This window comes from Porites lutea, chromosome 10 (assembly GCF_958299795.1).
Source record: "Porites lutea chromosome 10, jaPorLute2.1, whole genome shotgun sequence".
Taxonomy (NCBI): domain Eukaryota; kingdom Metazoa; phylum Cnidaria; class Anthozoa; order Scleractinia; family Poritidae; genus Porites; species Porites lutea.
The window spans coordinates 27091660-27119607 of record NC_133210.1 but is presented as its reverse complement, the minus strand read 5'-3'; the positions used below and the strand labels follow the sequence as shown (position 1 = coordinate 27119607).

Below are 27948 nucleotides of genomic sequence, written 5' to 3'. Positions count from 1 at the left end.
CTAGCAAGCGCATTAAAAGCGGTAGCAACGATCAAATAAAGCAGAAGTTTGCAAAAACCTTGTTTATTCCATTTTGTCCCATGATCTTGTGCGGTCGTCAAAGCACGTGTGGCTTCCTATCAGTCATGCGCATTTGGAGGCAATATGGCGCGAATGAAGTTCCCAGGATCTAACAAGAGCCGTTCACCGGAGAAAGAAAAGTCTTTGGATATGTCTGGACGTACGAGGAAGGACACGTTGATTAAAAAACAGAAGAGATCGGTTATCAAGCCAGTTTTAATTAGTCTTCGAAGATACCGCGAAATTTTTGGAGATTCCGATGAAGAGGTGATTCGATGTCTCTGTTTGCCATGCACATTTCAGTGTTTTGTTTATCAAACCCTTTCAGTTCTGTCAGTGGTCAGTGATTTTAGGCTCAAGTGTTGATTTCTTTTTTATCTAGGAAGAAGAATTTTACGGCTTTCGAGCAGAGGATTTAGGTCTCAAAGCATATCGCTCTTTTTCTGTCAGGCGATATTTGGATGGCAGCGAGAGAGTCAGTTATAGGAGATATAATCATGGCGTTCGAGACACTCATTCGCGTCATTCAGCAGGCCATTCATCAAAATTGCCCCCAGAATCTTCTCATCATAACAACAATATAAAGGAGACGGAGAAAAAGCAGACGACCACATCGCCTAGCCAAAACATATACGCAAAACAGTACAAGAAGAGAGAGTCGTACGAGAGACGCTTCGCGCGTCCTGTGGTTCGTGAGGTTGTATTCGACAATACTTGCTTGTCACCGAATGTGAAATCAACAACTCAGGTGAAAGCAAATTTTGTACCTCGAGTCCCAAAACCTCCTCAAGTAGTTCTTTCCAAAAGCATGAAAATATACGAAAGGAATTTATTTCCCTTCGCGAGTGTAAAAAAGAAAGCAGCCGTTCCACTGGCGAAACAGTTGTTGGCAAAGGCTAAGGAGGGACAGAGGATTCGCAAGCAGAATTCATCGGTAAACAAACATAGCGACCAAGTGCGATCGCGGTTTGGGCGAGTTGTAAAGAGTAAAAAATTGGATTACGACGACGTAACGTCACCCAAATTCAAAGCAAAGAGAGAAGAAGCGAGATCTGAAGCTGCCAACGAGATCAATCGAGGACAAAAGAGGCCCCTCGAGGATGGCGAATGTCCTCCTGAGAAATCGCTACGACTGGCAGAGGTGAAGTTGGAGAGAATGGAACTACCAGCCGATCAAAGCGTCTACGTTCCTAATCCAGGTATTTATATTGTTTATCATGAATAACTAGTTCTGTCAACAGTTGTGAACAGGTTGTATTAATTTAGAAGCCACTTGTAAGGAAGACTGGAAGTTTACTTGACGCGAAACCCCTAACTTTCTTTGATTCAGTTCAATGTCAGTAAACTGTTAAGCGAATTTGCAGTGATGAAAGAAAGAGAAGCATCAGACCGGGATTATTTTTTTGACATGCAATTAATTCCTCATCATCATGTGCATACAGAAAAGGGCTTGTAAAATATGTGGAATAACTATTTTTTTAAACAAATCCTAAAGTGTCATTTCAGCAAGGTTGTTGAAGGTAATGTTGAGTCAGGGAAATTTAATATTTTGGGATGCATGTTGGGAAAGAAAATCATTAATGAATAAACTTCTATGGATTATTTGAGCATTACATGTTCGTATGGGTTGTTTTATCTGGTTTGCATGGCAAGTAAGAAAATAATGATATTCGTATATAAATCAAACATCATTAAATATTACAAGATGAGTGACTAAAAATTATGCACTTCAACTTTGAGGTTGCCACAAATATTTGATTTTCTGATTTTCTCTTTGTATTTCTCTGTGCAGCTCTTGTTGATAATATTTTAATGAAGTTTTTATTTATACTAATTTGATTTTTATGTTTTTTTTATTGTTTTGTTTTTTTTCAATATTACCTATAGCCAACTAATAAATGTTTAATGGCAACGTAATTTGTTGCAAAATATTAACATTTTAAAGTATTTTCATCACAGTACAGTTTTGTTAAAAAAAAATTGGTGAATTGAGTTCACCACATTGTTTTTCTTAAAACTGCATTGTTTACATTACTAACAAAACAACTCGCTCTCCACTTACAATGCTGCTTCATAGTTTTTAAATATTCCTCTTCAAAGTTATTTTTGAAAAATAATACAAAAGTAATATTGATACTTGTACATGAGTGTAGGACTACAAACCTTTGCTGCCATCTTACGAAGAGCCTTTTGTGGTGGGTTGGTTGTAGGTAAAAATTTTTCTCAGGTTAAACTAGTATGTCCTTTTTTATGTAGCCCTAATTATTCATAAGAAACAAAAATAGAGAAAATTCTGGTTTGACCTGAGGGTGAATTATGCCTACAACAAAATAAACTATTATTATTATCATCATCATTATTATTATTACTAGTAACAGTTGACACTTCAGATGTTTGTCATGTGTACATGGGTTGATCACTAGTTATTATATATTATGAGTTTCTGATAATAATGATAATCATCATCATCATCATCATTATTAATGTTGCTATTATTATGCTTCATAAAATGTTAAATGTCAGTGTCTGAGTACCACATTTTGCATTCCGATAGAATCTCCCACAGGATTTGACATCAGGCCTCTTGGTGCGAGTGATGGGGGAAAGGTATGAAGATGTCTTTTTTGTGCTGTTAAATTTACAGTATACTTCTATCTATATATTGTCCCTTTTTAGCCCACATATATGTTATGGATCAAATTTGATTTCAGGTTAAATTTTTTTAACCTGGGTTGACTCTCAGTTTCCTTTGTCTTCTAGGGCTAGGAAGGAAATTGAGAATCAGCCTAGGTTAAATCAAAATTAACTTGAAATTAAATTTTACCTGTATTATATAAAGCTATCTTGCATTGTTCCGCATTGCTGGGAAAATTTTATGAGGAAGATTTCTGTATTTGGGCCTCAGAAATTCTGAACTGATGATGTAAAAAATACTTCTCATATCCCTAGAAAATAAGTATTTCTTGGTAGATTCTGTGCCTGGTACATTTTTGAACAATAGCTGAAAGAGTATAATATATGTTATTTCTTTGTCAACCAGTCAGTGCTGCTAACCAGGTTCGGTACAGGTTATGAATTTTTTGGGCCAACTGAGAATCGAACTATTCTGAAACGGTTAACTTGAATTTCAGTTTAAACCACAGCAGCTATGTGCATTGTTCTTTCTTGTTATTTATGTAGCATAGCCTTCCCCAATGATGAAACTAAACTGTTATTAAGTCTGTCTGCAAAACAGCACCAAAATCTTGTTCAGGGTCCCCACCTGTGTACCAGGATTTGAGTAATCGTTGGGGACCCAGAACATGGATATCAGCACTGCTTCACAGACGTTACTGACTGAGGTTAAGTTTGATCTGCAATGCAGGCTATTTTTTATACAGCTGTGATTATTTTGTTTTTTTAATGTCAGAATGCAAAGTTTGACTTCAAGGACAAAACAGCCAGCAATTCCTCTGCTGATGAGAATCAGACTGTTACCAGGAAAACACGCATTAAGAACGCAAAGAGGATTAAAAATGCACTTACTGAAAGAAACCATTATCAACAGGCAAAGTTTCCTGGTCATAGAAAACAGGGAGGAGCGAATAGTAGAACTTCAAACTCAGGGGACGAGCTATCTAGCTCAAGATTTAGAAAAGAGGGGAAACAAATTAACAGTAACGGAGACTTAACATCTACAAAGAGATCAGAGAGAATTAAAATTAGGAAAAGAACACTGGATGTTTCTTGTATCAAACAAGAACATGAAAAAGAAGATCCTGAAGACCAAGTTAGTGATACATCATCCATTTCGGAGGTTTCATCTTTAGGTAGTAATGTGTCTAAAAGAAGTACACCCAATTCTACAAACAAATATGTGTTTAAATCAAAACGACTACAAGAGATGCAAGAAAAAGTAGAGAATGAGTTGATTGAAGATAATTCAGTAGTGAATGAGGATAACTTGGGAGAAATTAGACAACAGGGTGGGAATGAAAATGCTTGTGTAGATTCTGACGGTGGAATGAGTAGCCGTACATCATCTCGACGGTCGAGTCAGGAAGAGAAGAGAGTTCATAAGGACTCTGATAATGAGTGCCAGCCTCGTAAAGGGCCGGTGGTAGTGAAGAAAAGAAAAACAAGTGGGAAGAAGGCAGCTGCCTCAAGACTCCACGTAATCAAAAATGACAATGAAATTCCCAGCTCTAGTGAAGATGAAGAAAGTAGCAAACCTCTTTCAGAAATCAAAAAAGAAATGGAGAAATCACCCGAAGAACAAACAGAAAGGGTGGTGAAAAGAGTAATCAAAGTTGTGAAGAAAGTACGAACAAAGAGTGGTGAAACCAAGACAAAGGTTGTGAAAATTATTAAGAAAATGGGCGTGAGAAAGAAGCCAACGGAAAAATGTGCTGTGGTCAGTGGGCGTAGGAGAGTACGTTGCGGAGTCTGCGAGGGTTGTAAAATAGAGGAGGATTGTGGTGTCTGCCGTTGGTGCAAGTAAGTACTTTTCCTGATCATAAATGATGGGTTAGGAAACAAAAGAAACTGAAAGTCAAACTAGGCTAAAACCATTTTAACCTGAATTTCATTTTCTCGTACAACATAAAAATGTCCTTAGTATGGGTCAACTAGGCAGAGAAAATATTCTGAAACCATGACAAAATGTTTTGAAAACTGAATAATTTTGAAGGCTGTCAATAAGATTTGAAATTGACAGGTAGATATATCAAGTGGTGGGGAATTAACAGCTAGGGATTCCTTTGATTCTATTTTCTTCTATTTTTTATGAAAGTCGTCAGGGGACACAGGTTGTCAAAAGTAGCCAGCTGCCGGCAGAAATCACTGCCTACTTGGTTAGTACCGGCCAGCTACTCTGCTTGGCATTTCTTTATGGATTGCGTTTTTAAATAAAATATCCCTCGGCTGGCCGCTTGCTTTGACAACTCAGCTGTCTTCTTCAAAACTTTCTGACAACCCCGGACCGACACCTTCATAGTGACCAGGGGAAATCCCCGCCCCCCAGAAGTTAATGACAGCCCTGTATTTTTAAAGAAAGGGGTATTATGTGATGCAGAATGAGAATTATAGATTATATTTCACCTAAATGTTTTACTGCAGGGACAAACCAAAGTTTGGAGGACCAGGAATATGCAAGCAATCTTGTGTGTAAGTAGTTTGTGGTGTAATGATGATTGTTAAGATATGTAAAATAGTTTTACTGGAGAACCAATGAATTACTCACGATCTTTATTTTAAATTTCAGTGAACGCAAGTGTCTTGATCCTCAGCCCCCAAAACCTTTGGGCAGTGCTGTTCCCAAGAAGTCAGAGAAAGGTATTTTTGGGCTCACCCAAAATTACTTGTTTATGGAACATAAGATCTACTACATAAATTACTAAAGTTCCCTTATCTTGAACTTCTGGAACCTGCTTCTTACTTCCATTTACTAAACCTGTAACAGGCCGGATTCATTCAGTGTAAAAATTTCTCATTCTTAACTTTACTTAATGAAAGAAATGTTCAGCTACGTGTAACTTTTTGTTGAGATTGATCAGGCTCACGGTTTACAACTGTTAGAAGTCTGCCGGTTGCTGGCTTCTATTGAGAATCGTCCTGGGATTCTCACAGTTTTGAGAATGTTATTGGTTGTTAGAAATTCAAATACTGCTCAACATTCTTGGTGTAACTGTGTGATATATTTTTTGGTGTAAAATACACCAAATATGACATATATGTAAACCCTAATTGTCGCTTGCAGCAATAATGTTTTGAATTCATAACAACGCATCGTGTTCAAAACCCTTTAATTCCCAAGATTGACCAACACCTATTTTCTTTGAACAGCGTCAATACATCGTCAAGGGGAATGTTATGAGAATAAATAAAATAACCACCAAAGGCAATTAAATGCTTTGAACTTTTGTTAGATTCTTTCAGCTTATTCTTGAAGGAAATGTATGGATATCGGTCTGGAGAATCTGTATTTAGATACTGGAGCTTTAAGGCTCACATTCAACTGAACGGCTTTGCGAGTCCTGTATTCCAGAAAATGATTTCGCGTAGTTGAAAATTGCTATCTTGAGTGTGTGCAGAGTCAAAAGCGAACACTCTGCCCATCAAAACACTGATTTTGACAAAAGGAGTGTTTGAAAAGGAAAACACATACGCGAAAAGCCGCTTGGGTGAACATGGGCCTTTCAGCTGACAACTAACTGGGCTTTTTGATCATCAGCAAAACCAAAGGTGGCACCTAAAAAAGAAGGCATTCCCATGAAAAAGATTTTCAGGAAAGAACAGAGTCAGGTTCTGCAATCCAAGAAAAAGTCAAGTGTTCAAGTCAAACCACCAGCTGCTGGCAAGAGGCAGGCAGTGCTGGATGATAAGAACCTTGTTAAGCTGCCTTGGAGTGTAAGTTAATGATAGTAATCATCAAATTTCCAAGGGAATAATCCGATTAGCCCCAGAACCCCACACCTTTTCACCACTTGAGTGTTGACTGACATTATGTTGTAGTGTGATCACTTGTCTCCTGCAGGTGTTCAAGTGGTTGTTTTCTTTCTTCCCTCCATTCCTGGGGGCTTCTCTTTCCTGAGTCTCGGTTTGCTCATTAAAGATGCTTAAACAGATCCATTAGTTCATTGTCTGCTGAGGTGTGCAGGGGATACCAGGGATAATAATAACACACACCTGGGATTGTGATCTTGTAAAAACTTTAAAATTAATTCTTTGTTTATGGCGGAATCGGAGCACTTGGCTTCAGATTTAGCAGGTTTGTGACACTAAGGCTGTGCTCTGGTGGAACCCAGCAACTCTTGGTGCCTAACTTTTGCTCCTGGGCCAGAAGAAAATCTTAGTTCTTTTTTCATAGAACCATAATGCTAGACACCCTGGATTTCAATTTTTTTAGAGCACAGCCTTGGGCACTCAAAATAACATACATGTTAAGAGTACAATTGATTGAACAAACCTATAGGATTGTGAAAAACTCTAACTGGGAGCTTGTGACAGTCTTGTACATGGCAGGGTACCTTTGGGAAAGTGTAAGCCATATTTTTTGACTGGCACTTTGCAATACTTTGATGCAGAATCACCTTTGAAGAAGTACAAGATAGGTTTGCTTAAACATGACCTATACCAAATGAGACCCTATGGCAAAGGCAAACTGCAAAGGTGACATTTTGTAGAGTGAAGAAGTGAACAGTCAAGTTGAAAGGGCCTGGGGATCTAGGTATATGAAATCTAGGATGGTAAAAGAATAACAGTATATTTTTATCATTTATTAGGATAACAGTACTGAGGAGGAGATCTGGAAGGAAGGATTTGGAATTTGTTTTACTGCTGGTGTCCCTAGTGCAATAAAGGAACTCTGTTTTCTTTGTGGCAGCAAGGGCACAGAAAAGGTGTGAGAAAAATGCTCTGTTAATCTGTGTAAGAGATTTTTAGAATTATATGCATTCATGAAGAGATAATGATAAGTTATGAACCTGGGCCAGATTGTTTGAAGCTGGCTTAAGATAACCCAGGGTTAGTGTGAAATTTTCTTAATAAGCAAATTCAGTTGAATTCTTTTGGTCTATAATTTGGTGATTGGATGTTCTAAAAAGAATAGGGAAAATTATCTGAGAAAAAAGCTTTAAAATGACAGGAAAAGAAACCCAGATTCAAATTTAATGCCATTTAAGCACTAATCTGCCTATGAACAACTTAGCCCTGGTGAACTTTTAAAATCCATACTATTAACATTTCCATCAAAACATCCCCACTGTATTTTTAACTATGTTGCACAAGGTTATTTTAACTTGTGAACTTGTAAATGAAAATACTCTAGTATGACTGTTCAAATAAAAGCCACTAAAGTCTTATGTCACTGTGGACTGATTATTTTGCGTAAAAGTCAGCTTTTTTTTTCTGTCATTTACATTTCAGCCAGTCTAGGAGAGTCACATTCTTGTTTTTTCTTGTTGTAGATGTATTACTGCAGAGTTTGTGCTGAACCTTTTCATGGGTTTTGTCTTGACGAGACTCCAATAGATGAGAGCACATGGTGCTGCGATAACTGCAGCAGCTGTTCTGTTTGTGGATATCAGGACAAGGTAAAGTAATAGGACAGTTTCTTTTGTCCTCCACTCATGTTCTATTTTTCTTTTTTTGTTTGTTTTTCCTGAAATATAAAGTGGCTTTACTAGACTAGACTTTTGATAGTCACAATCAGAAGAACTTAGCTAATCACAAGGTCAAGGTTTTGGAAATGAGCAAAATAATGTAATAAGGTTTAGTCTTTCTCTTCATATTTTGACTCTGTCAATCCTGTCGTTAATAGATTGTTAGCTACAGTAGAGTTATCAGTGGAGTCAGAAAAGAGTGGAAACTTTAATCTGTTTCTTGCAAATGTGATTCCATCGATTATGACTCTGTTGCTAGTGAAAAAAACAGCCATTGGGAAACTACCTGAAATACATACTCTGCATTTCTAACTGTCAACTTCTTCTGCAAGGATAGCAAATCCTGTCAGGATGCCCACGAGCTCCCACGAGAATGAAAATCTCTGAGAGTTCCTTTAGATATTGTTATTAAATGATTCAATCATTTCAACAAACATTCTCTGACTGCTTAATTCTCAGCTTCTGATGTGTGATCGCTGCCAGCGGGGTTATCATGTGGAATGTATTGGTCCTCATTACCCCACAGAACCAGAAGGAGAAGATGATGTGTGGGTAAGTGGTTCTTTTTGTTGTAAAATTCAAACTTAAGTCACCAACATTACAGCAAATACCTATCATGTGTACACCTCTTGAAGATGGATATGCCTCTGTAAGGTGCACGTTACGTCAAAGAGCTAAAAAACTCGTTCAAAATAGGAACGTGTAATGTGTAGATGTGGTAGGGAAACCTTCACTTTTCTGTTTTTAAGTATATATATAGTAATGTAAGAAATGTCTTTGAGGACAAAGTGTCTTAAATTTTGTCACTGATTGGCGATCTTATAATGTAGATGGTTTAAGTAACCTTTATGATACAGATAGTTAACCTTGTTATGCATTTCAGGCAGAATGTGTTAAATAATTTCATTGTTGTAAATCTTGTCTTGTTTCTTACTAGGTATGTGGTCGTTGTGTTCAGTGTAAGAATTGTGGAAAGAGGACTGCTGGAGAGGTAAGCTGCTTACTGCCACTAAATTATTTTGTGGATTAGATAATAAGTGTTGTGTTCTGCTGAGAGAGAAATGAAATTTCCCTTGTGCTGGAAGTCTGCTGGTGTGCTTATTGCCATTTATTTAAACCATCAGTTTGAAAATTGTTTGCATTACCAATTTAAATGTAATATTGAAGATATGACCTTTGCAGTTTTAATTGCTTTTTAAACAATTGCAAGTTAACCTGAGATGAGGCTCAATTTTTGTTTCGCTTTGTGATAACATTCCGGCTGGCACGGCGAAACGATATTAGCAGTAGCCGTTGGGGAGAATGACTTGTATGAGAACCGCTAAAATTGGGCCTGATCTCAGGTTATTGTAAGTTAATTGCAACAACAATGTGGTGGTCCTATCTTCATTGAGATCTATAATCCCACCATTCACATCATCATCATTCTATATAACCAATACCTTATGGGAGATTAACCACTATTACATGTAAGTGTAGCCAGATCAGGTGAAGGAAGGAAAAATATAGGAAAAAAAGCATCACGTCAAACAACAGCCCATTTCCAACCAGAATAGCAGGAACCCTATCTAACCCTTTTTTTTAAATTAAGTCTTAGATTTTCTATGAAGAAACACAGCCTTATACATGTATAGTCAAATTTAGTGACACTGACAACATTTTCTTTTAGAAACCTGAGGCCTTGTGGATGCTGGAGTTTACACATTGCCAAGACTGTGGCCTCCAAAGACAACAGGGTAACTTCTGCCCCCTTTGCGACAAGTGCTATTCTGATGACGACTTTGAATCTAAAATGGTGCACTGTGTTCAGTGTGATCACTGGGTGCATGCCGAGTGTCAAGGCATCACCTTGGATCAGTACGAGTGTTTGTCAGACTTGCCAGAAGAAGTACAGTTTATCTGTAGGCAGTGCTGTTCAGAACAGGAGACGCTGAACTGGTACAAAGAGCTCATGGAGGAGATGGAAGCTGGTTATGAACGGGTAAAGTCAAGTTTTTTTTTGTAAACAATATTTTTAATATTACTTTTTAATATTCAGAGAAAGTTTGTTTGAAGTCAGCCAGTTATACAAGTAATGAAAGTAGCCAGCGAAGCCTTGTAGAGAAGCCGGCGAACTTCGCTGGCTACCAGCTCTTATATACAACCCTGCAAATGTACGTCATGATTGAACACACGCACATAAAAAAAGCAAAAGAATAAAAAGAAAAACAAACATCAATAAAACACACATACAGCAACTAACACAAGCAATTTGATAGCAAAATAAACAACTGGACAAGATGAAACACCCTAACGTTAATTTGAAAATCAGCAGTAGAATTACCATTTAAAAGTCAATCGATTTCTTTCTTATCTAAGGCACAATGCCATCTATTTCCAACAACTGGAAGTCAAGTTTTATTACATGACCTTACCCTCCTCACCTCTTCACACTCCATAATGCATAAGGCGTCCACACCTCTCCTTTGTTTGTTTTCAGTAATAATAAATTTTTATGTGGGGACAGGACGTTAACCCATCGCTCAACCCACAACCTGGTGGGCCAGTTCCAGGGTCATCAAGGCACACAAATCTCTCACCATGTTAAGGAGCAACACTTAGGGAGGTCAAGTTTTGTTACATTACCCAATGGAAATGACACTCCCAGATATGATCTCAAGGGATTCGGGAATCGACAGGGTCCATCTTGACCATGTTTGAGTGGAATGCTTGGAATAACAACACTGTTCAGAGCAGCCTGACTGAATGGGCTTAAAGTGATGATGATGATGATGATGATGTTGTACACATTGTCCTTGATTGAATTAATTTGTTAATTTTCTTTCTTTTTCTTAGATTTTGGAAGAAATAAAATCTTGCGAGGCCTATAGTCTTTTCCAGTCTCACTTTGAACAGGTATGCCAAACGATATAATAATTGTTATTGCCTCGCTAATTATTATTGTAAATAATTGTCTCAGAACATTACCTACAGAGCCTTTCATTGCTAAAAGAAATGTGCTTTGCCTACTCATGTTTCATCTTCCAGCTACAAGTGGACAATGGACATCCTAAAGATCTGGACAGTATTTCAGCAAAAGTGAAAGAGAAAAAGTACATTACTGTGGTATGTATGTTCTTCATGTACAGGGAAATCTTGAATTAATTTCTAACGATGATTCTTTAGATCTTGATTTTAAAATATGCCTTTGGCCTAAAAAGGTTGCAGGAATTTAGAGAGACTGACCTGTAGACACTTTAGTTAATTAGTTTTTTTGCTGAGTTGAAGAGAAATTGGGTCAAAGATCCATTATTAACCATGCAGTTGACACAGTCAAGGAATGCATCTACTTTTGAATGCTTAACCTTCCCAGGCAATTTGCTTACAACTAAAATAATTTTAAATCTTTCTCTGCTCTTTATTGGCTATATTGCTTTTGCAATCTCATTTCCCATTACCTTCTTCTTCACACATGTTGCTCTTACTGTTAGTATCTTCTTCCAGTTCAAACGCCAGCACTCACTCTCATGTTGAAACTCCTGTTTCACTTCATCATAATCCAAGTTAGTGTAACCAGTAATTCTTTTGGAGAGACAAGGATGCATATTCACAAAATTTACTGACATCTTATAAACCCAACTGTGTTTGCTCTTACAGGAAAGCTTTTGCCATGACTTGAGGGGAATTTTAGACAAAGTGTATCGACTTGTAGAGGCTGATCTTGAACTAACAAAACAATGGTCTTCTCTTTTTGCATCATTTTGCAAGGTGATTATTTTGGACATAGATTACTATGATGTTAACTGAAAAGCTCAAAGAGAAAACAAACATTAACTAAACAAAAAAGCATTACTCCAAAATCATTCAAGGGTGCAAATTGTTTTTCTGTAATGTTCCCTATTGTTTTGTTGTGGATGCTTGAAATTTTGGTTTATTTTTATCGTTCTTGTCAATGTATGTATTTACGACCATTATTATTTTGTTCTATATTTTAAAACTCAGGAACTGGCGTTGATGTTTCCTTGGCATACACTGAAGGATAATAAGGAGACCAGTGAGAATCAACCAGTGCTTCCTCCCAAGTAAGCTTAAAAAAGTTATGATCTTAGACCTCAAATGTAGTCAAATTCAAAATGAAAACAAAGTATTAACTACAACACCAGCACATGATGATGCATAAAAATATCAAAATTGTGTAAGTGCTTAGTTTGCCTCACATAATTTTCTGGAGACTCAAGAGCTGGAATTACATTTTTAGTAATAGATACCCCTATATCTAACTTGAGACAGTGTTTCATCACAAGATCAAACACTGCAAAGAGAAATGAAAATATGACTCCCAGCAATTTCATTATCTCAGTGTGGTGTAAAAAGAAGTAGAGAAAAGAAGCGGCTGGTGTAAAATGCAGCTCACTTTTCCACAGGTCAGAGTATAGGTCATCATGATACAGATAAACAAATAACATTAAAAGTTTCTCGTAGCCCTAAACCCTTAACAAAATGCTCTATTAAAATGAGGGGAATTTGCATGGCTTGGTAATCCATCGATAGAGCAGTGACCTGTACTCCTGACCTGTGGAATGTGACAAAATAATCATGCAAATTTTAGTTATCACTAATGTGAACTGCCTCCTCACTGCCTTGATTCTCATTCACATCTATTTTACCTTGTGCAGTGGATTCATTGGACCCAGTATTTGCTTTGATAGCTGGGATCATGCTTACGCCTGTGTGGAGGATTCCGAAAGAAAATCAGATCCTAAACCTTCAATAACAATCCAGTCTCCCCCTCCTGAGTCCGCATCCAACTGCCCTGAAACAAAAGGTAGGATTGTTTTACACATGTACGCATCTTTCTGGTACACTGAGTTGTATTAGCAGCCTGGGCCCAGTTCCTCAAAGGATGGTTTAGTGTAACCCAGGATTAAGCCAAATTTTAAGCAAGGTTTTCTTGTCTTTGAGCAGGTACCTCGAGCTTACATACTTAATATTGAGATTTGAGATACAGTAATGCCAGCATAAAATGTTTCTCCCAGAAATATGTAGGAAGGTAAATTCAAAAATTGAACAAAATTTTAATCCTGGATTAGTGCTAATCAACTTTTCATAAACTAGGCCCCGGTGTGTGTGTGTGTGTGGGGGGTGGGGAGAGGGGTGGGGAGGGGAGGGAATATCCGTATGAAAATGATGGGTGCTTGAAGACTTTGGGGAGGGTGGTAAATTGGTTGCTTGGTTTTGTTAAAAGGTGAATTTTTCACTAGTAAACTTGCTCAGAGACTGTCCGTACTTTCGATTTACAGATAATGAAGAAAAGATGGAGATTGACAATGAGAATATTGCAGAAAAAACAGTTAAGGACGAAGAACCAATGGAATTAGACGGCAACAGTGAAGAAAAGAGGCAGTCATTAATTGAGGTAAAGCAGATACTACGTCCAATTTTGCACCCAGGCTTAACAGTCAGACAGTTTCTTCCATCATGTTAGGAGACACCATTTGATTCGACCCTAGCCAAAAACAGTGAATAGCCAGGGATATTCTATGTTATGGAAGTTGATTTGGTAAATACAGAAACTCACAAGGGGTTGAAACGTGTAAATCTCATTTGTTTTCGCAAGTGCTATATTTGGAACGAGAAGAAAAGATAACTGACCAATCCAACTTCGTAAAAGACGTGACGTAATTTTAGTCCACGCGCCCGTCACAGTTCAAAAAATAGGGAGCTTGCAACAACGAGGTAGACGGCTACAAAAATGTCGCTTAAAAAGTGACTTCGTGAAAACTTTATCGCGCCTGTTCCATCTCGTTCAATTCGACAAATGTTAGCAAATGTTTCTGGAGGTGGATTCTAAAGACTGTATCGAAGTACAGGAAAGAAAAACAAAGTCGTTGTCTTGTGTTGTCGCTCTCCCAAACGATAAATTAGGCACTCTCACGTTGTAATCGTGCAGTGACGGCAAAAAAATGTACAAAAGAAACTTGAACGCGAGTTACACGTTTCAACCCCTTATGAGTTTCTGGTAACACTAATGACATTTGGTAAAATCAAACTAGTGGTCTATTATCAATGCTACGTTCTGATTGGTTGAGCTACTATTAGGCTATATGTTATAGCCCACTGGTGGGGAAAAGCGCCGGCTTTTGGGGGGCAAACAAGGATTAAAGTTTTGCTTTAACTAGCTAAAGTTGTTTTGTCTGGATATTTTTGACCAACTAGTTGGATTTTACTAAAACAATTTTTCCTCTTGCCCTCATGGCCTCTGAGTCAATAGCCCATTTGGCCTTCGGCCTTATGGGATATTCACTCACAGCCCATTCGGGCTCAAGGAATAATTGTTAAATATCTACCAGAAAAATCACTATCCAGTGGATAAACCTTCGTATAAACTAAAAGCTTTATCCGATAGCAATTTATCCAGAGAACAAACGGGGGGAGGAGTACCCCCTATAATGGCTTATACGGGAAGACCCCGCCCGAAAGGGGTACATTTTTCAGGCCTCAAGTATATGAAAGGGTAGGGATTTCACTAGTTGAAGTATATGAAAAGGAAGGGAAATCTGTCATTTCTGTCTGTAAAAAGGTTCAAAAGGGCTAACAAATGCATTTTATGGTTGTAAAAATCAAGGTTTCACTTTCACCCCACGCGGGATGAAACATTGGCCTACACGTGAGAGGATGACTTCTTAATGACCTAGATTAGTAAGACATTAAACACTATCCTTTTACCTAAGCTTCGTTCGTAATTTTCAGGAGGACACCAGACGTTGTCTTCTGTGTGGTCTTGCAAGAGATGCTGAACCCTCCGGTCCTGGCCGCCTCATTTGCTGTGGTTTGGATGAGTGGGTGCACGTGAATTGTGGCCTTTGGTCTGCAGAAGTGTTTGAAGATGATGAGGGCCGATTGCAGAATGTTCAAGCGGCTTTGTCTAGAGGCAAACAAATGGTGAGAATGCTTCTGACTGTTTCTGTTTATCTTGGGACCAAGCTGTTGTGGTGTCGTAACGTATTCCAGGGGTATTTACACTTGTACCATTTACATGGGAAATCCGGAAATTCCGGTAGGAAATCAAGTGGTTCCCGCCATTCCTTGATTTGAGGCGATGCAAGTGTTGCAATAGGGCCATTTAAACGAGGAAAAATAAGACGCGTCTTATATAAGACGCGTCTTAAATAAGACGCGAAGTTTCCGTATAAACGGTACATTTCGTCTAAAATAAGACGCGGCTTAGCTAAGACGCGTCTTATTAGGTAAGAAATGCTCGTATAAATGGTATAGTTTGCGTCTTATTTAAGACGCGTCTTATGTAAGACGCGTCGTATTTTTCCTCGTATAGATGGCCCTATTGTGTAGCCACGTCAAGTCAAACGTAATGCGCCCAATATTGCAAGCAGTGTGCGAAATGCTGTGTAAAATATTGCCGCGTGTAAGTGGAATATGTTGCTCGCAATAAAGCAATATTGTTGTGTCCGGGCCTTATTGTTACACTAAGTGTTGCATCGTGTAGCTAAAATCGATTTCAGGTTAAATCAGTATTCAACTTAGTTTTATTTAAAACTTCCTGTTTCCTAGCCTTAGTTATTCATAGGAGACAAAGGAAATTGTGGTTAAACCTGAGAACAGATTTTACCTACAACATAACCACGTCGAGTGAAACGTATTACACCCAATATTGAAAGCAGTGTTGTTCTATGTGTCCGGACGTTCATGTTACAGTGTATGTATTGCGCCAATATTACAAGTACTGTTGTTCCTGTGTTTGGGCCCATGCAAGTGGCGACATTTGCTAACTGATTTGTTCTGTTTTTAGAAATGCGAATACTGTGGAGAGGTAGGAGCTACTGTGGGGTGTTGTGAGCCTAGATGTCCTATGAATTATCACTTCATGTGTGCAAGAAAAGCGGAAGCTCAGTTTCAAGATGACAAGAAAGTTTACTGCGCCCAGCATTCCTTTAGGATAAAGAAAGAGGTTGGTTCTTGTGGAATGGATGATATTCACTGATTTCTTGATTTCTGAATGAAGGTTTTGATTCTAAGGCTATGCTCACACGTTACTGAATATCTCCTACGCCAGCACGAAAACCATTCCGGATAGGTCTTCTTAGACTTTCTAAAAGTCCCTTTTCTTCCTCGTTGGTTATGACATTTTGAAGGACTTTTCACACCTTTTTGGCGCAAAATTCACCGGTCGAAAATTCTACCGGTGACGTCATGACAACTGACTAATAGGACAGCATATGCCGCTCCCGACACAGCATATGTCAATCATTCTTTTCCCGCGTAAATTTATAATATGGTTCAAATCCATTTAGGCGAAAAAGTCGACCTCAAGACTTCGTCGCTCGCTCGGTCGCAACGCGACCTCAGTCATGTATTGAAACTCGACTTGAGCAAGTCTAAGGAGGTCGACTTGTAGCAAGTCTAAGGGCTTCTGTTCAGACGTAACAACAGTGATTTCAGCGCGATCTCTGTAACGAAGCTGCGTCGCGCCGATCTCGAAAAGTAGGGTGTCAGATATCGAATAGGTTCTTTGCCTTAAGCCTCACTTTGGTGCACTGTGAACAGGTATTCGGACCGTAATGGAAGAGGATAAGTATAGGAACGAGTAGCCTGTGTACAGACCCCCCCCCCCCTCCCTCCCCTAAGGAAAAATCGGAGAGGAGAGCAGGGGTCTGTACACAGGCTGAGGAACGAGAGTCCACAAAGACGGAAGTAAATATTCAGGAGTGAGGACTGGGATTTAGTTAACCAAACTCTCTTGGCCAACCGCCCCGGCACGATGTCCTGTGTGTGAACAACGTATTTAGGTTCTGTGCCTTGCTGTTGACACTATGCCTGATAGCTGTTTGTGGCTGCACCAATTTTAAGGCATCCAGTATAGTATGAACATAGCCTAAATCCTAGGGAGAATAAAACTCACTAACCAGGTCCCTAGGGATCTCTAGACTCGCACGTGATCAGATCGTGTACCTTAAAACGGCGGAAAATCTGTGTGTTAATCGCCCCAAGCAAATATATATATATTTTTTACTGCCATGGGCGAGGAACGAGTTGAGTTGCGAGGTATGACTAAACACCTAAATAGCGAACTTTGTTTCTTATGAGGGCAGCATGCAAAGAAAGTGGATTTTGCTATTGGGCTAGTGATTTTTCTTCTTAACTTACCTGACAGGCAAGTGCTGTTTTTTGGGGGAAATTCAAATAACAGAAGGATTGTAATCAATCCTGCTAATCAAAAAGGGTGTTGGGGCTAGTTGAAATGACTTGTGGGCGAGTACATGCTAGCTACAGCTTTCCTGGATGGAAGGCTGTAAAACTGACTTTCTTTGCACCCTGGAGGGCCTTGCGATTTAAAATATCTCTTTCCTCTCTTTGTAGTTGTTGATGGAAAATGATGATTTCTGTGTGGAGCGCCGTGTTTGCGTGGACATGAGCAAAATCCGAGCAACTAAGAAATTTTCAAGAGGCTTCCAGCCAAGCTCTATTAACCTTGTGCAAGGTAACGTGCGTGCTAATTATAGGAAAGGTTACATTTGCCACTTTGGTTACTTAAAATTCTTGTAATAAATTACGAGTTTTCAAGAATCTGAAGGTTTTTGTCTTTATTTCTTCTCTAAAGGCTCCCTCACTATGGAAAACATGGGCAAACTGAGCGAATATTCAGACACGAAACAGGCGTTATATCCCATTAATTACAGGTTTGTATATTTTAATAAATATGACCATGAATATCTAAATTTAAATTAAAATGTTGGAAGGTTTGAACCCCGGAGTCATTTCAAAAGTGCGTTGAGCATGATCGTGCTCCGAACTACGAAGAGCTAGCAAACCTCGATGAAAGTCAGGTCATGTGGCTTTTGTTGCTTTTAGCGGGTAATGTCTCTTAGTTTAAATGTTGGAGCTACGAAACTCATAGTAAATAAACCTTTTTTTTCATTGGCTTTGAAAACACACTTTCCATCGCTTTTATGGAACTAACGAGAGAGAATGAGCTCATTTTCTTATGGGAGCGAGTTAGTAAACAACTCACGCGGGTGTTGTTCCTTCGTAATTTGCGAAAAACGCCATTGTACCTGAAAATGAAAGCACTATAGGCTATATTCTAAGGGAACAGACACCCGTCTGTAGACTTCCCCCACCCCCCGACTACGGGACTCGTTTTTTGGGGGCTCAGTAGGTTCTCATATATTTGGGAATTAAATGTAAGAAGTTTAGGTTACAGGTTCTATTTCGCTAGCTTCTTGAAGGTCGGACAACAAGTAGTCCCTCATTAGCTATTTTCACACCTTTTCCCTTCTTCTCCCGCTCACCTCTCCCCGCCAAAAAAAAGCATACCAATTTTTCCTCAGTTCCAGTTCTGGGTATTGAAGCCAATGCTTATGCAAAAAGACGTTTTTTGTGTGTGTGTATGGGTGGGGGGGTGGTGGGTTGAGATGTGTTATGGGCAATGTAAGAGTGGTTAATTCGCTCACGGATACTTAAGTAAGCGAAATATGTGAGTGTGCGTGAAAATTGTTACCCGCGAGGAAGGTGACACGCATGTGACATTTCTTCCTCGTAGGTGGCGATTTTCACGCCGTTCGCGTGTTCCGCCCACCTTGCGTTCCCTGGGGAAAATAAGGAACTGCTCGGCCATAGCTCAGGCGTAGTCTTTATATGTGGGTTTTACGGTACTGAAAATGAAGAAAAGATCGTCGCAGTGAACGCAATTTATGCAATTGCGTAAAGAAGCCTGAAAAAAATTCAGGACTTCAACGGGGTTTGAACCCGTGGCCTCGCGATTACCGGTGCGATGCTCTACCAACTGAGCTATGAAGCCACTTTGCTGTACTGTGAATAAGAATGAGGTATGCTGTTACTTATCTTTGTTGATGTTGTTGTTTGTCAGAGTAAGTCGTCTATACTGGAGTGTGAAGGATCCGACCAAACGGTGCCGTTATTATTGCACAGTTGAAGAGAAGAAAGTGAAAACATTTGCGAAGAAATCACACTCAGAAAAAGAAAGGGAGTTAAAAGACCTACAAGACTTACACAAAGTTATTTCCCATGAAGAGATAAAAAAGAAGGAAAAGGCAACTAAACACTTACCATCATCGCACGGAGATGTTAAAGACATAGTTCAGCCTCGCGTCAGCAACAAATCCAATGATTTGTTGAACAGTTCTTATGGAAAGAAACTGAAAAAAATAGCTCCTCATCCTGGGCCGTCGCTAATTAATCACACTACTTTTCCTGGAGTACTCTTTAATGATGCAAGCTTGGTCGCTTCAAACGCAAATTCGCATTTAGCTAAACTTCGAAGAATTCTTCCTGCTCCTCAAAAACCGCCAGCTTTACAAATTTCTCCGGCGAACTCACCGAGTAAACTGCTTCAGCACTTAGCTCAGCAAAGCAAGCATATACCAAGGATTTTAAGCAATGCATATGCCCGCCTACCACAGAAACCTCCTCAAAAATCTACCCCGACATCGACACCAACAGCTCATAGAACTAGAAAAAGCCCTCCTGTAGCTAAGAGAACTTCTAGCCTCGACGAGAGTATTCCGCAGACTGTAAGACAATTAAATTGCGATCACGAAGTTGTCGCAAAAACAGCTGATGCGGAAATTTCTAATTCGCCTGTTAAAGATAAGTCTTCTAATGCTTGGTTAACGAATCTAAGAGACCGTGCAAGTGTATCAAGCGTGGAGGAACTCTACGTCAACTTCGTTATCACAAATGATGAAGGGTTCAGGATAGAGGCTGATACATGTGAAGGTAAGATGTAGAAGCCTTCTTACCCCCCTCCCCTGCCCTGCGAGTCTCCTTCAGTCTTCTCCTTGTTCCAGGAGAAGAAAAGGAGTCTGCGTTAAGCCTTTGAAGTCGCCGCAGCCCGAACGTCTGGACCAGTCAATCTTACTTTTTTTGGTCAAACTGGTTTTTCGAGTGCGAGCATCTGTTTATTGACAAGCGGATGGTCATAACTGCCCACTGAATCAAGCGCACGGCTTCTAGGCGTGGATCATTCTCGTTCCCAGAGCCACTCGGCTTAATTTGTGTTTCAAGACCACGTGACCATGAAACGACGGACTCTGGGGACGAGAATGGTGTGGATTCGAAATTGTATCGCAGCATGAAGCGCATGCTCAGCGATGGTTTTACTCGTTTCTCGCGTAGGCCAAAAGAAAGGCTCTGACATAGCCCTTAAGTCTAGCCAATCAGAGCACGGTTGCGTTATGTTGTAATAGAAAAGATATTTAGAAGTAAAAGCAAAAACCATTCACATCATAGTGACTTGCTCACAAGCGTTTTTGCCCTTTTTTTCGTCGGGTCTCCACGCTCTAAGATTGGTTGAAATAATATTGTAGCTGTTTCTTAACAGAAGTAAAAGGTAGAACAGTCGTGTTACCATAACCTGCTGACACGCGTTTTTCTTTCCCCGCGCTTTGAAGCCGCTACGTATAATTGCTCCGAGATGTGATTGGTCCATTTTATTGTTAGTTCGTGTTGTGACTGGTCAGTTAATTTATCTTAGTTTTGCTGTTCAAAACTGGTCTATACTACAGTAGTAGTTTTTCGTTCTTCCTTAATTATTCTCTAGTACGCAATGACACTCTGACTTTTTTCTATTGTGTTTAATCTCAGCCGCTTGGAAGCAGGTTTTCGATATGGTCCAGGAAGCAAGGATTGATCGACGTTTGAAGCTGGTTCCCTTTGCAGGTTCTTAGTATTGTTTTGTTGTTGTTAGGGAAGCGGTTAGGGTTTGTTTTTCTTATTAAGTGTCCGGCATGTCGTAAGCGGAAAAAAACGTGCATTGCTTATTTTAGTAAACCAACATATATCTTTTGGAAGTGATAATATCTTTTCTTTGAAGATTGCTTTAATATCTAACCTGTACCACCTTTCTATATCTGGGCAATTCAGTGTTTCTTCTTCAAAGGATCTGCAAACTAAGTTGATAAAACCAAACTGTTGTGTTTCGCAGCTTCGCCAACACAGCTCCGCATTTTTAAATAATTCCTTGTATTCGCTGCTGACAGGTTATGAATTGTTACTTTGCAGGTGTGAATGGAAAAGCAATGTTTGGAGTACGCCAGGTAAGTGTCTTGGATGACGTCATTAATGATGATGATGATGATGATGATGATGGTGTTGATGATGATGATGATGATGATGATGATGATGATGATGATGATGATGATGATGATGATGATGATGATGACGATACTGACCGACAGACAGAAAGACTGACACTTTATTTCAACACGACGTTTCTTCAAGTACAAGACGCTGGTTTCCATAAAGCCGTGCATGCAATAAAATATCAAAACATGATAAATAATTACAAAAATTGTAGATACACAAAACTGAAAAAAGAATTAATTAGTGCGCTGGAGACCGAGGTTTCGCACAGATTTCCTAAAAAATCTCGAGGCGGTTGTGCTTCAATCATAGTTGGGAGGAAATTCCATAGATTAGCAGCGCGATGGGAAAAGAAAGGAGGAGGGAAGATGACGTGAAATATTGTCAGTAACTAATTAAAGAAACAAAAGATGACATGGTAGGAAAATTTGCATGTAAAAGAAAAAGCATGCAAGCTACAAAAGGTAACGTTTTTCCTTGCTGACATTTTCATTTAGGGAGGGTTTTAAATCCCTTCATAACATAAAATGGGACCATTTCGAATATTTGGCAAGAGGACGGTCGGACACCCATTGCAAGATACTGTAGCATAGCATATGTGTTTTTTGTTTTGTTTTTTTAATTAGTTACTTACTCTAAGCCTATCAAATAGCAGAAATTTCTCATGTAGTATTATAACTATTGTTATTCAACGGTTTGCCGTCAGTAACAATTTTGATGACTTGTTTTTCTGTTTTAAAGGAATCGATCGTGTCCATGTTGGAACAGTTACCAGGGGCCCATCAAGTCAAGCAGTACTCTTTCAAGTATAACCCACCGTTTGACATAAGCAGTTTAGAAGGAACTGCTGAGCAGGTGAGGCTAAAAGTCTTTCTCGTCGATTCTGAGTCAATTTAACACTAAAATAATATTAAATTTTTCTTTTTCGCAGGTCTTAAAAGAAAATCCGCATGGTTGTGCTAGAGCTGAGGTGTTTAACAGGTTAGCAAAATAAGTGAACTCCTTATAGCACTATTACAACGCTACATCACCATCTCGTGAAAGTGCTAAGAAGTTCGTTCACAGACTTGAAGTTAGAAACATCTCCTATAGGATGACAAACAGCACCGTATAATAATAATAATAATAATAATAATAATAATAATAATAATAATAATAATAATAATAATAATAATGAATAATTTTTTAAACAGGCTTCTAGTAGAGATAATTATATCATCATGTCTTTGCGTAGGTTTTACAGAGTATAAGAATTTAATAATATTCTAAATTGGCTTTTTAAGTAAAGAGATTCATATCGTTTTGTTTATTAGGATCGTATTAGGTTTCGCACCGACCTTTTTTTACTTCTAAGTGTAGCTTCTCAAGTGGTGTAGGTTACGTTATGCGCCCTATACTACTCATAACCTGGACAGCATTCCAAAGTTTTATACTGCGAGATAATAATAATAATAATAACAATCTTTATACAGGGAGCTCACTTCACAAAGAGTGATATTCAGTGAGGCCCTGTATGAAATTACAGGCTGCCCTGTAAAGACTCCACGCGGCCGGGCTCAAACTTAGGACCACCTTGTACAGCTTGATAAACGATACTACCGAAAAGAAATTCTATGAGGCTTTCATTTAAATGCTCACACTTTAAATTTCATCCACAGACTCAAAACTTAGATCCACAGCATAATCGATCCATACCACAGGAAAGTACTGCTCAGTAGATTTCATTTCAATGGCCTCACTCTAAGATTGGGTCCACAGACTCAATCATTATACGTTTCACTTCTCACTTAGGGCAAAATGTTGGTTTAGGGGAGGGGTAGGTGGGCAGTTTCTCAGTATGATAAGAATTTTCTTGATGAGATGTGTCAAACGTATAGTGATCCCTAAAGTTAGACCCACCTTGTATAGCATAGTAATCAACACCTTGGGAAGTACTACTCAGTAGCTTTCATTCGAATTTTTTACACGTCAGATTCAGAATCGTTATTAAACTCTATCCATAGTCCTTATTACTCATTCCAATCCTTTCCACTTGTGTTCCTTTTAGATCCAAAAAGTACGACATGTTTGCCTTCTTGGCGTCAGTTCATCGTGTACCTCCTCAGTTGGAAGAAGGTTCAGAGGAGCAAGAGAATGCAGAACAGACTCGAGATGGGCCGCTTACTGTTAAGTATGTATGCTCTGAATAAACCACAGAACGTTAAAGACGCTTACACTATTTTGGGCAGCGGAATTCTTCGAGCAGAGATTACCGCAGAGATGGCAGTAATCAGTCGATGTGCGAATTCCGCGTCTACGAAGTTAATTTTCGTTTAAGATGCTGTTTGCGTCCCTTTTTTAGTCCAACCACACTTGGCTCTACCCAACCAAAGTGGTGTCTTGGAAGAACATGTCCTTTCAAGAAAGAAAAATTGCTTGCTGTTCTGTGCTAGTGTTATATTTTATTAATCAAAGATAGACATCCACACCTTTAAGGGAGTTAGGGAGAAGGGAAATGTCTGTCGCTACTGCTCTTAAGCGAACAAGAGCGCATGCGCCAACAAAGCGCCACTTTGTATTATCACAGGCAGACCACCCTCTGTTGGAGTGGCAGTTGTTGTTATTGAAATCTGGGCGTCTATCATTTGTACTCAAAAGAAGAAATACAGATGAACATGACGGTGGCTACAATTTACTCCAAAATACAGATTTACACCTAGATATTTCAATAAAAGTTTAAGCGAAATGTTAACTTTGTCATTTGTGGCTCCAATTAGGATTTGCGACTAAAGTCATTTTGGTTTGAACAATTGGATCATTATACGTTTCTGGGAAACTTGCCAACCACACCTCCCCTTAGCCAACATCAACTCTTACTTCTCACTTCAAAAGGTTGGCTTAGGGGAGGGGTAGGTGGGCAGTTTCCCCGAAACGTATAATGATCGAACAACTTACTTTGCAGACGTCCAACCTGCCTTGACCTTCCAATGGCCATGAGGTACCGCCACCTTAAACAGTGTCAATTCAACAAGGATGCCGTTGCTGTCTACAGGTGTGTGTTTTACCGTGCTATAAGCTGCGAGAAATCTGTCCATTTATGGCGAGCGAGAGAGCCGCCAGAGAACGTGCGAGTGCCCCTCTCATTCGCGTGTGCTTTTGCGTGCTGCTCTCGTGTGACTTCTCGCGGCTCCCCTAAATGGAGAGCTTGCTCTTCAATAGAACCGGCCGTTTAATTCCTCAACTTCCACGGATGCCTCTAGTTAAATAATAAAGAAATCCCCGATTCCTGAAAAAAAACTTATTTGTAAGCGAGGCTCTAGCCTTTGTGTAGCAAACCAAAGCGGCAGACGAAGAAAGCAGAAAACAGATACGGGCAAACAAATGTTGTACAGCTGCAAGCTGTAGTAAAGGATATGAAAACTGTTACTGATAGATGAGGTCGATTTTCAGTTTGGTTATTACAATTTGCCCCCAAATTTGGTTTTATTACCAATCGACCAATCGGATCAATAACTAGAGTTTGATGCCATCAACTGACGTGACACAACATCACTTTGACTCTGAAGATGCGGATTACTGCAGTCGTTGTCGAAACGTAAGTCGCTGTCAACAACAGCCCCACTTAGGACTACGCTCACCTAGACGATCATATCGGCTACCTATTTGTGAGATGACTCCAGGGTTCAAACCTGTCACTGATTAATTAACTGTGGTGGCAGAGTAAATGTGCTCTCTTATTCGTTTCTATCTGATTTTAATTTTCTTTCAATCCAGATCTCCCATCCACGGCCGTGGTTTATATTGTACTCGTAACATCGCTGCGGGCGAGATGGTGATCGAGTATTCTGGAATGTTGGTGCGGTCCGTTCTTACGGACAAACGGGAGAAATACTACGAGAGCAAGGTATGATCTTTAACAACTTGTGGCAGAATCTTTCGCGTTATGCTGGCAATGGTAATGAATTTATCACATTGTTTGTGAGGATTACTTTCTCGAGGTGCGCGTTCAAAAAAGCGAGTATTTTTAAGATGAGCCTGCGTAACAGGCGAACAAAAAAATATGGGCACGCGGCAAGGTATGCGTGCGAGAGAGGACGACACGCTCGAGGTGAGAGGTAGATTTTTCTTCTGGCACGCATCCCCCTTGCTCTTTGCCACAGCTTTTGCTTGTGCTTCATATTGATTTTTCGTGCGCCTTCTGCGCAGGCTTCTTAAAGCGTGAGTCTATAATCGAGCAGGCAAACAACAGACTTAAACTTGCTTTTGGCGCACTTTGCGGGTGTGGCTACCCTGATTGACTGTGGGAGGTTTTTCCGCTCGATGACTTGTTTATTCTCGGAAACTGAAGCCTATTTGGGAAGCTCTTGGGTAGAGCCTTTTATTAGATCTAGAAACTTCTTGTAATACTAGAAGTTAACTCCAGAGAATTGGCAGTTTTTCAGTTAGTCGCTATGTATTAGTTAGGATCAAAGATCCAACTGCCTGTCGATCCATCACCACTAATTTGTTTTATTTTTCAGGGTATTGGCTGTTATATGTTCCGTGTTGATGGTACTTACGTTGTCGATGCCACCATGTGCGGAAACGCTGCCCGCTTTATCAACCATTCCTGCGAGGTAACTAACCAGTTTCTCTATTCAAATTAGTTACGTTTGGCCCGGTATAAAACGTTATATAAATACTGTAATACAATCATTTAATACAGTCATTTTAATGACAAATGTCAGATAAACATGACATTTTTAGTGACTAAATACAAACAAAAGTGAACAAGTCGCTCTGTCGGAGATTTAGTTCTATAAATAGAAACTGTGTGCAACGCTATCTCACTATGGACTATTAGGGGACGTGATCTCTTCTTTCATTGGCTATCACAAGGTTGCGCTAGAGACTGGATCAGAATGCGTCCCTCAAAACAGTACCACAGCGCAATTCGACACGACTCCGACCCAGTCTCTCGCCAAACTTTAAAATGGCCAATGAAAACGTCAAATCGCCTGGATAGAGCTAATGTCTATATATGGGATGGTTTTCCATATAGTTGCCGCGATTCGGACGATAAGATGAAAAGACCAAGCGCAATATTTTACCAGTTTGAGACATTTTATGTTTCAGAAAGATTAACTCTTTTTCCTCTTTTTCAGTCCAACTGCTATTCTCGCGTTATTAACGTGGATGGCCAGAAGAAAATCATTATCTTCGCCTCAAGAAGGTATCGTTCTTCCTTTTTCTTAAGTCTTGTATTGCGTACGGGACTATTTGACGATGTGTAGCGCTTTTTTTTTATTTTTGATTGGTGGATTTCGATATGTTTTGTGTGTTTCTGTGTTTCGAGGTTCGCTGATTGCGATCGTAATTATGATTAGCGGCAGCGAAAAACGCAATTGTGAAGGCGGCTTTGAACTTCAGCCTCCGCTTGTTTTTGAAAAGCGCAGTAATCCTCCAGAAAGAGAGTTTTCTGTTTTGCTAAATATCCCCCGTTCCCGCTAGTCAGTGTTGGGATATAACAGAACAGTTACGCGCACAAACATTAACGTCTCGCTCAACACTGTGCCAGGGGCGGAGATAGGAAGGGAAAAAAGAGGTTAAAAAAAGCAGGCCTTCCCATAGCCTGTGTACAGACCCCCCCCCCCCTCCCGATTTTTTTGAGGGAGGGGGGTTCTCTACACAGGCAAGCCTTCCCAACACTTTTGTCGATTGTAGTTTAGACCATTTGTGAAAGAAGTCGAAGCATTTTATTAATTCGCGTAACTTTTTTTCTCTTGATTATGTATTAACAGAAACTCATAACTGGTTGAAACGTGTAACTCGCGTTCAATGGTCAGCTTCCTGGTTTCAACCTTTCAGAGCTTACTCCACTTCCGGAAGTTTTCCCCCTGTTTGTCGGCCATTTTTTTTTGGGGGAGGGGGAACGTGAAGTAAAATTACGTCACGTCGTTTACGAAGTTTGATTGGTCAGCTATATTTGCTTCTCGTTCCAAATATACTACTTTTGAAACTGAATAATCACGAGTATCGGACAAAGCAAACATATGAGAGTTACACGTTTCAACCGCTTATGAGTTTCTGGTGTTGATATCTTTAGGAGAAAATTGATGTTGATCACTCTTAAGACTTCAAGGGTTAAAACCAAAACGTGCCTCCTTTGGTGCCGTTCTGAGTAAAAATAGAATCCAAATATTGAAATAACAACCGTGATGTTATTTCATTCACGATTATGTTTGCTAACCACTGTCTTTTCTAATTGTCATTTCAGTATATCCAGAGGGGAAGAACTGACATATGACTACAAATTTCCAATTGAAGACGAGAAGCTGCCTTGTCTTTGCAAATCTAAACACTGCAGAAAATACCTCAACTGAATTGTCATATTTCTTTTATCATCAAAATCAATTGCATTTATTTATAAAACAATGTACAAAGCTCGTGATGTAAAGTATTATGTTATTTAGCTTATTTACAATCTCTCTTTCCTATTTACAATGTTATCTAATTTCCCGCGTTTCTCGATGAATTCCCCCGCCCTTCCCCAAAAATGTTTCTATGGTGATCGTAGGGATTTCTTTATTCTTGAACTCGCATAATTTATGACCAATTATAGAAAATTATATAACGTTTCGGTGTAATAAATTATGGATATGAGCAGAATAAATTTTTAGTGCTATGTGAT

The 27948-nt window shown here is 39.4% G+C and overlaps 1 protein-coding gene across 1 annotated transcript; it reads left to right on the top strand.

The window, feature by feature from the left end:
- The first annotated feature begins 143 nt into the window (after window positions 1-143).
- Window positions 144-27947, top strand: LOC140949849 (histone-lysine N-methyltransferase 2B-like). Its single transcript, XM_073398990.1, has 33 exons — window positions 144-327; window positions 443-1259; window positions 2615-2667; window positions 3470-4536; window positions 5158-5205; window positions 5303-5373; window positions 6272-6447; window positions 7323-7439; window positions 8007-8132; window positions 8661-8753; window positions 9139-9192; window positions 9871-10182; window positions 11037-11096; window positions 11229-11306; window positions 11838-11948; window positions 12183-12262; window positions 12857-13005; window positions 13481-13596; window positions 14931-15122; window positions 15988-16146; window positions 17556-17676; window positions 17797-17875; window positions 19066-19934; window positions 20802-20876; window positions 21219-21253; window positions 22041-22154; window positions 22231-22280; window positions 23347-23469; window positions 24241-24330; window positions 25053-25182; window positions 25799-25894; window positions 26423-26490; window positions 27535-27947. The coding sequence occupies exons 1-33, from the start codon at window positions 145-147 to the stop codon at window positions 27638-27640; spliced, it is 6018 nt and encodes a 2005-aa protein (XP_073255091.1). The 5' UTR covers window position 144; the 3' UTR covers window positions 27641-27947.
- Window position 27948: the final 1 nt, after the last annotated feature.

What these genes read in the sequence shown, in the direction of transcription:
- LOC140949849 (XM_073398990.1), top strand. Translation starts at nt 145, where the DNA reads ATGGCGCGAATGAAGTTCCCAGGATCTAACAAGAGCCGTTCACCGGAG. An exon ending in GGTGTCTGCCGTTGGTGCAA is followed by an intron (nt 4,537 to 5,157) that starts GTAAGTACTTTT and finishes GTTTTACTGCAG; the next exon opens with GGACAAACCAAAGTTTGGAG. An exon ending in CAACCAGTGCTTCCTCCCAA is followed by an intron (nt 12,263 to 12,856) that starts GTAAGCTTAAAA and finishes TACCTTGTGCAG; the next exon opens with TGGATTCATTGGACCCAGTA.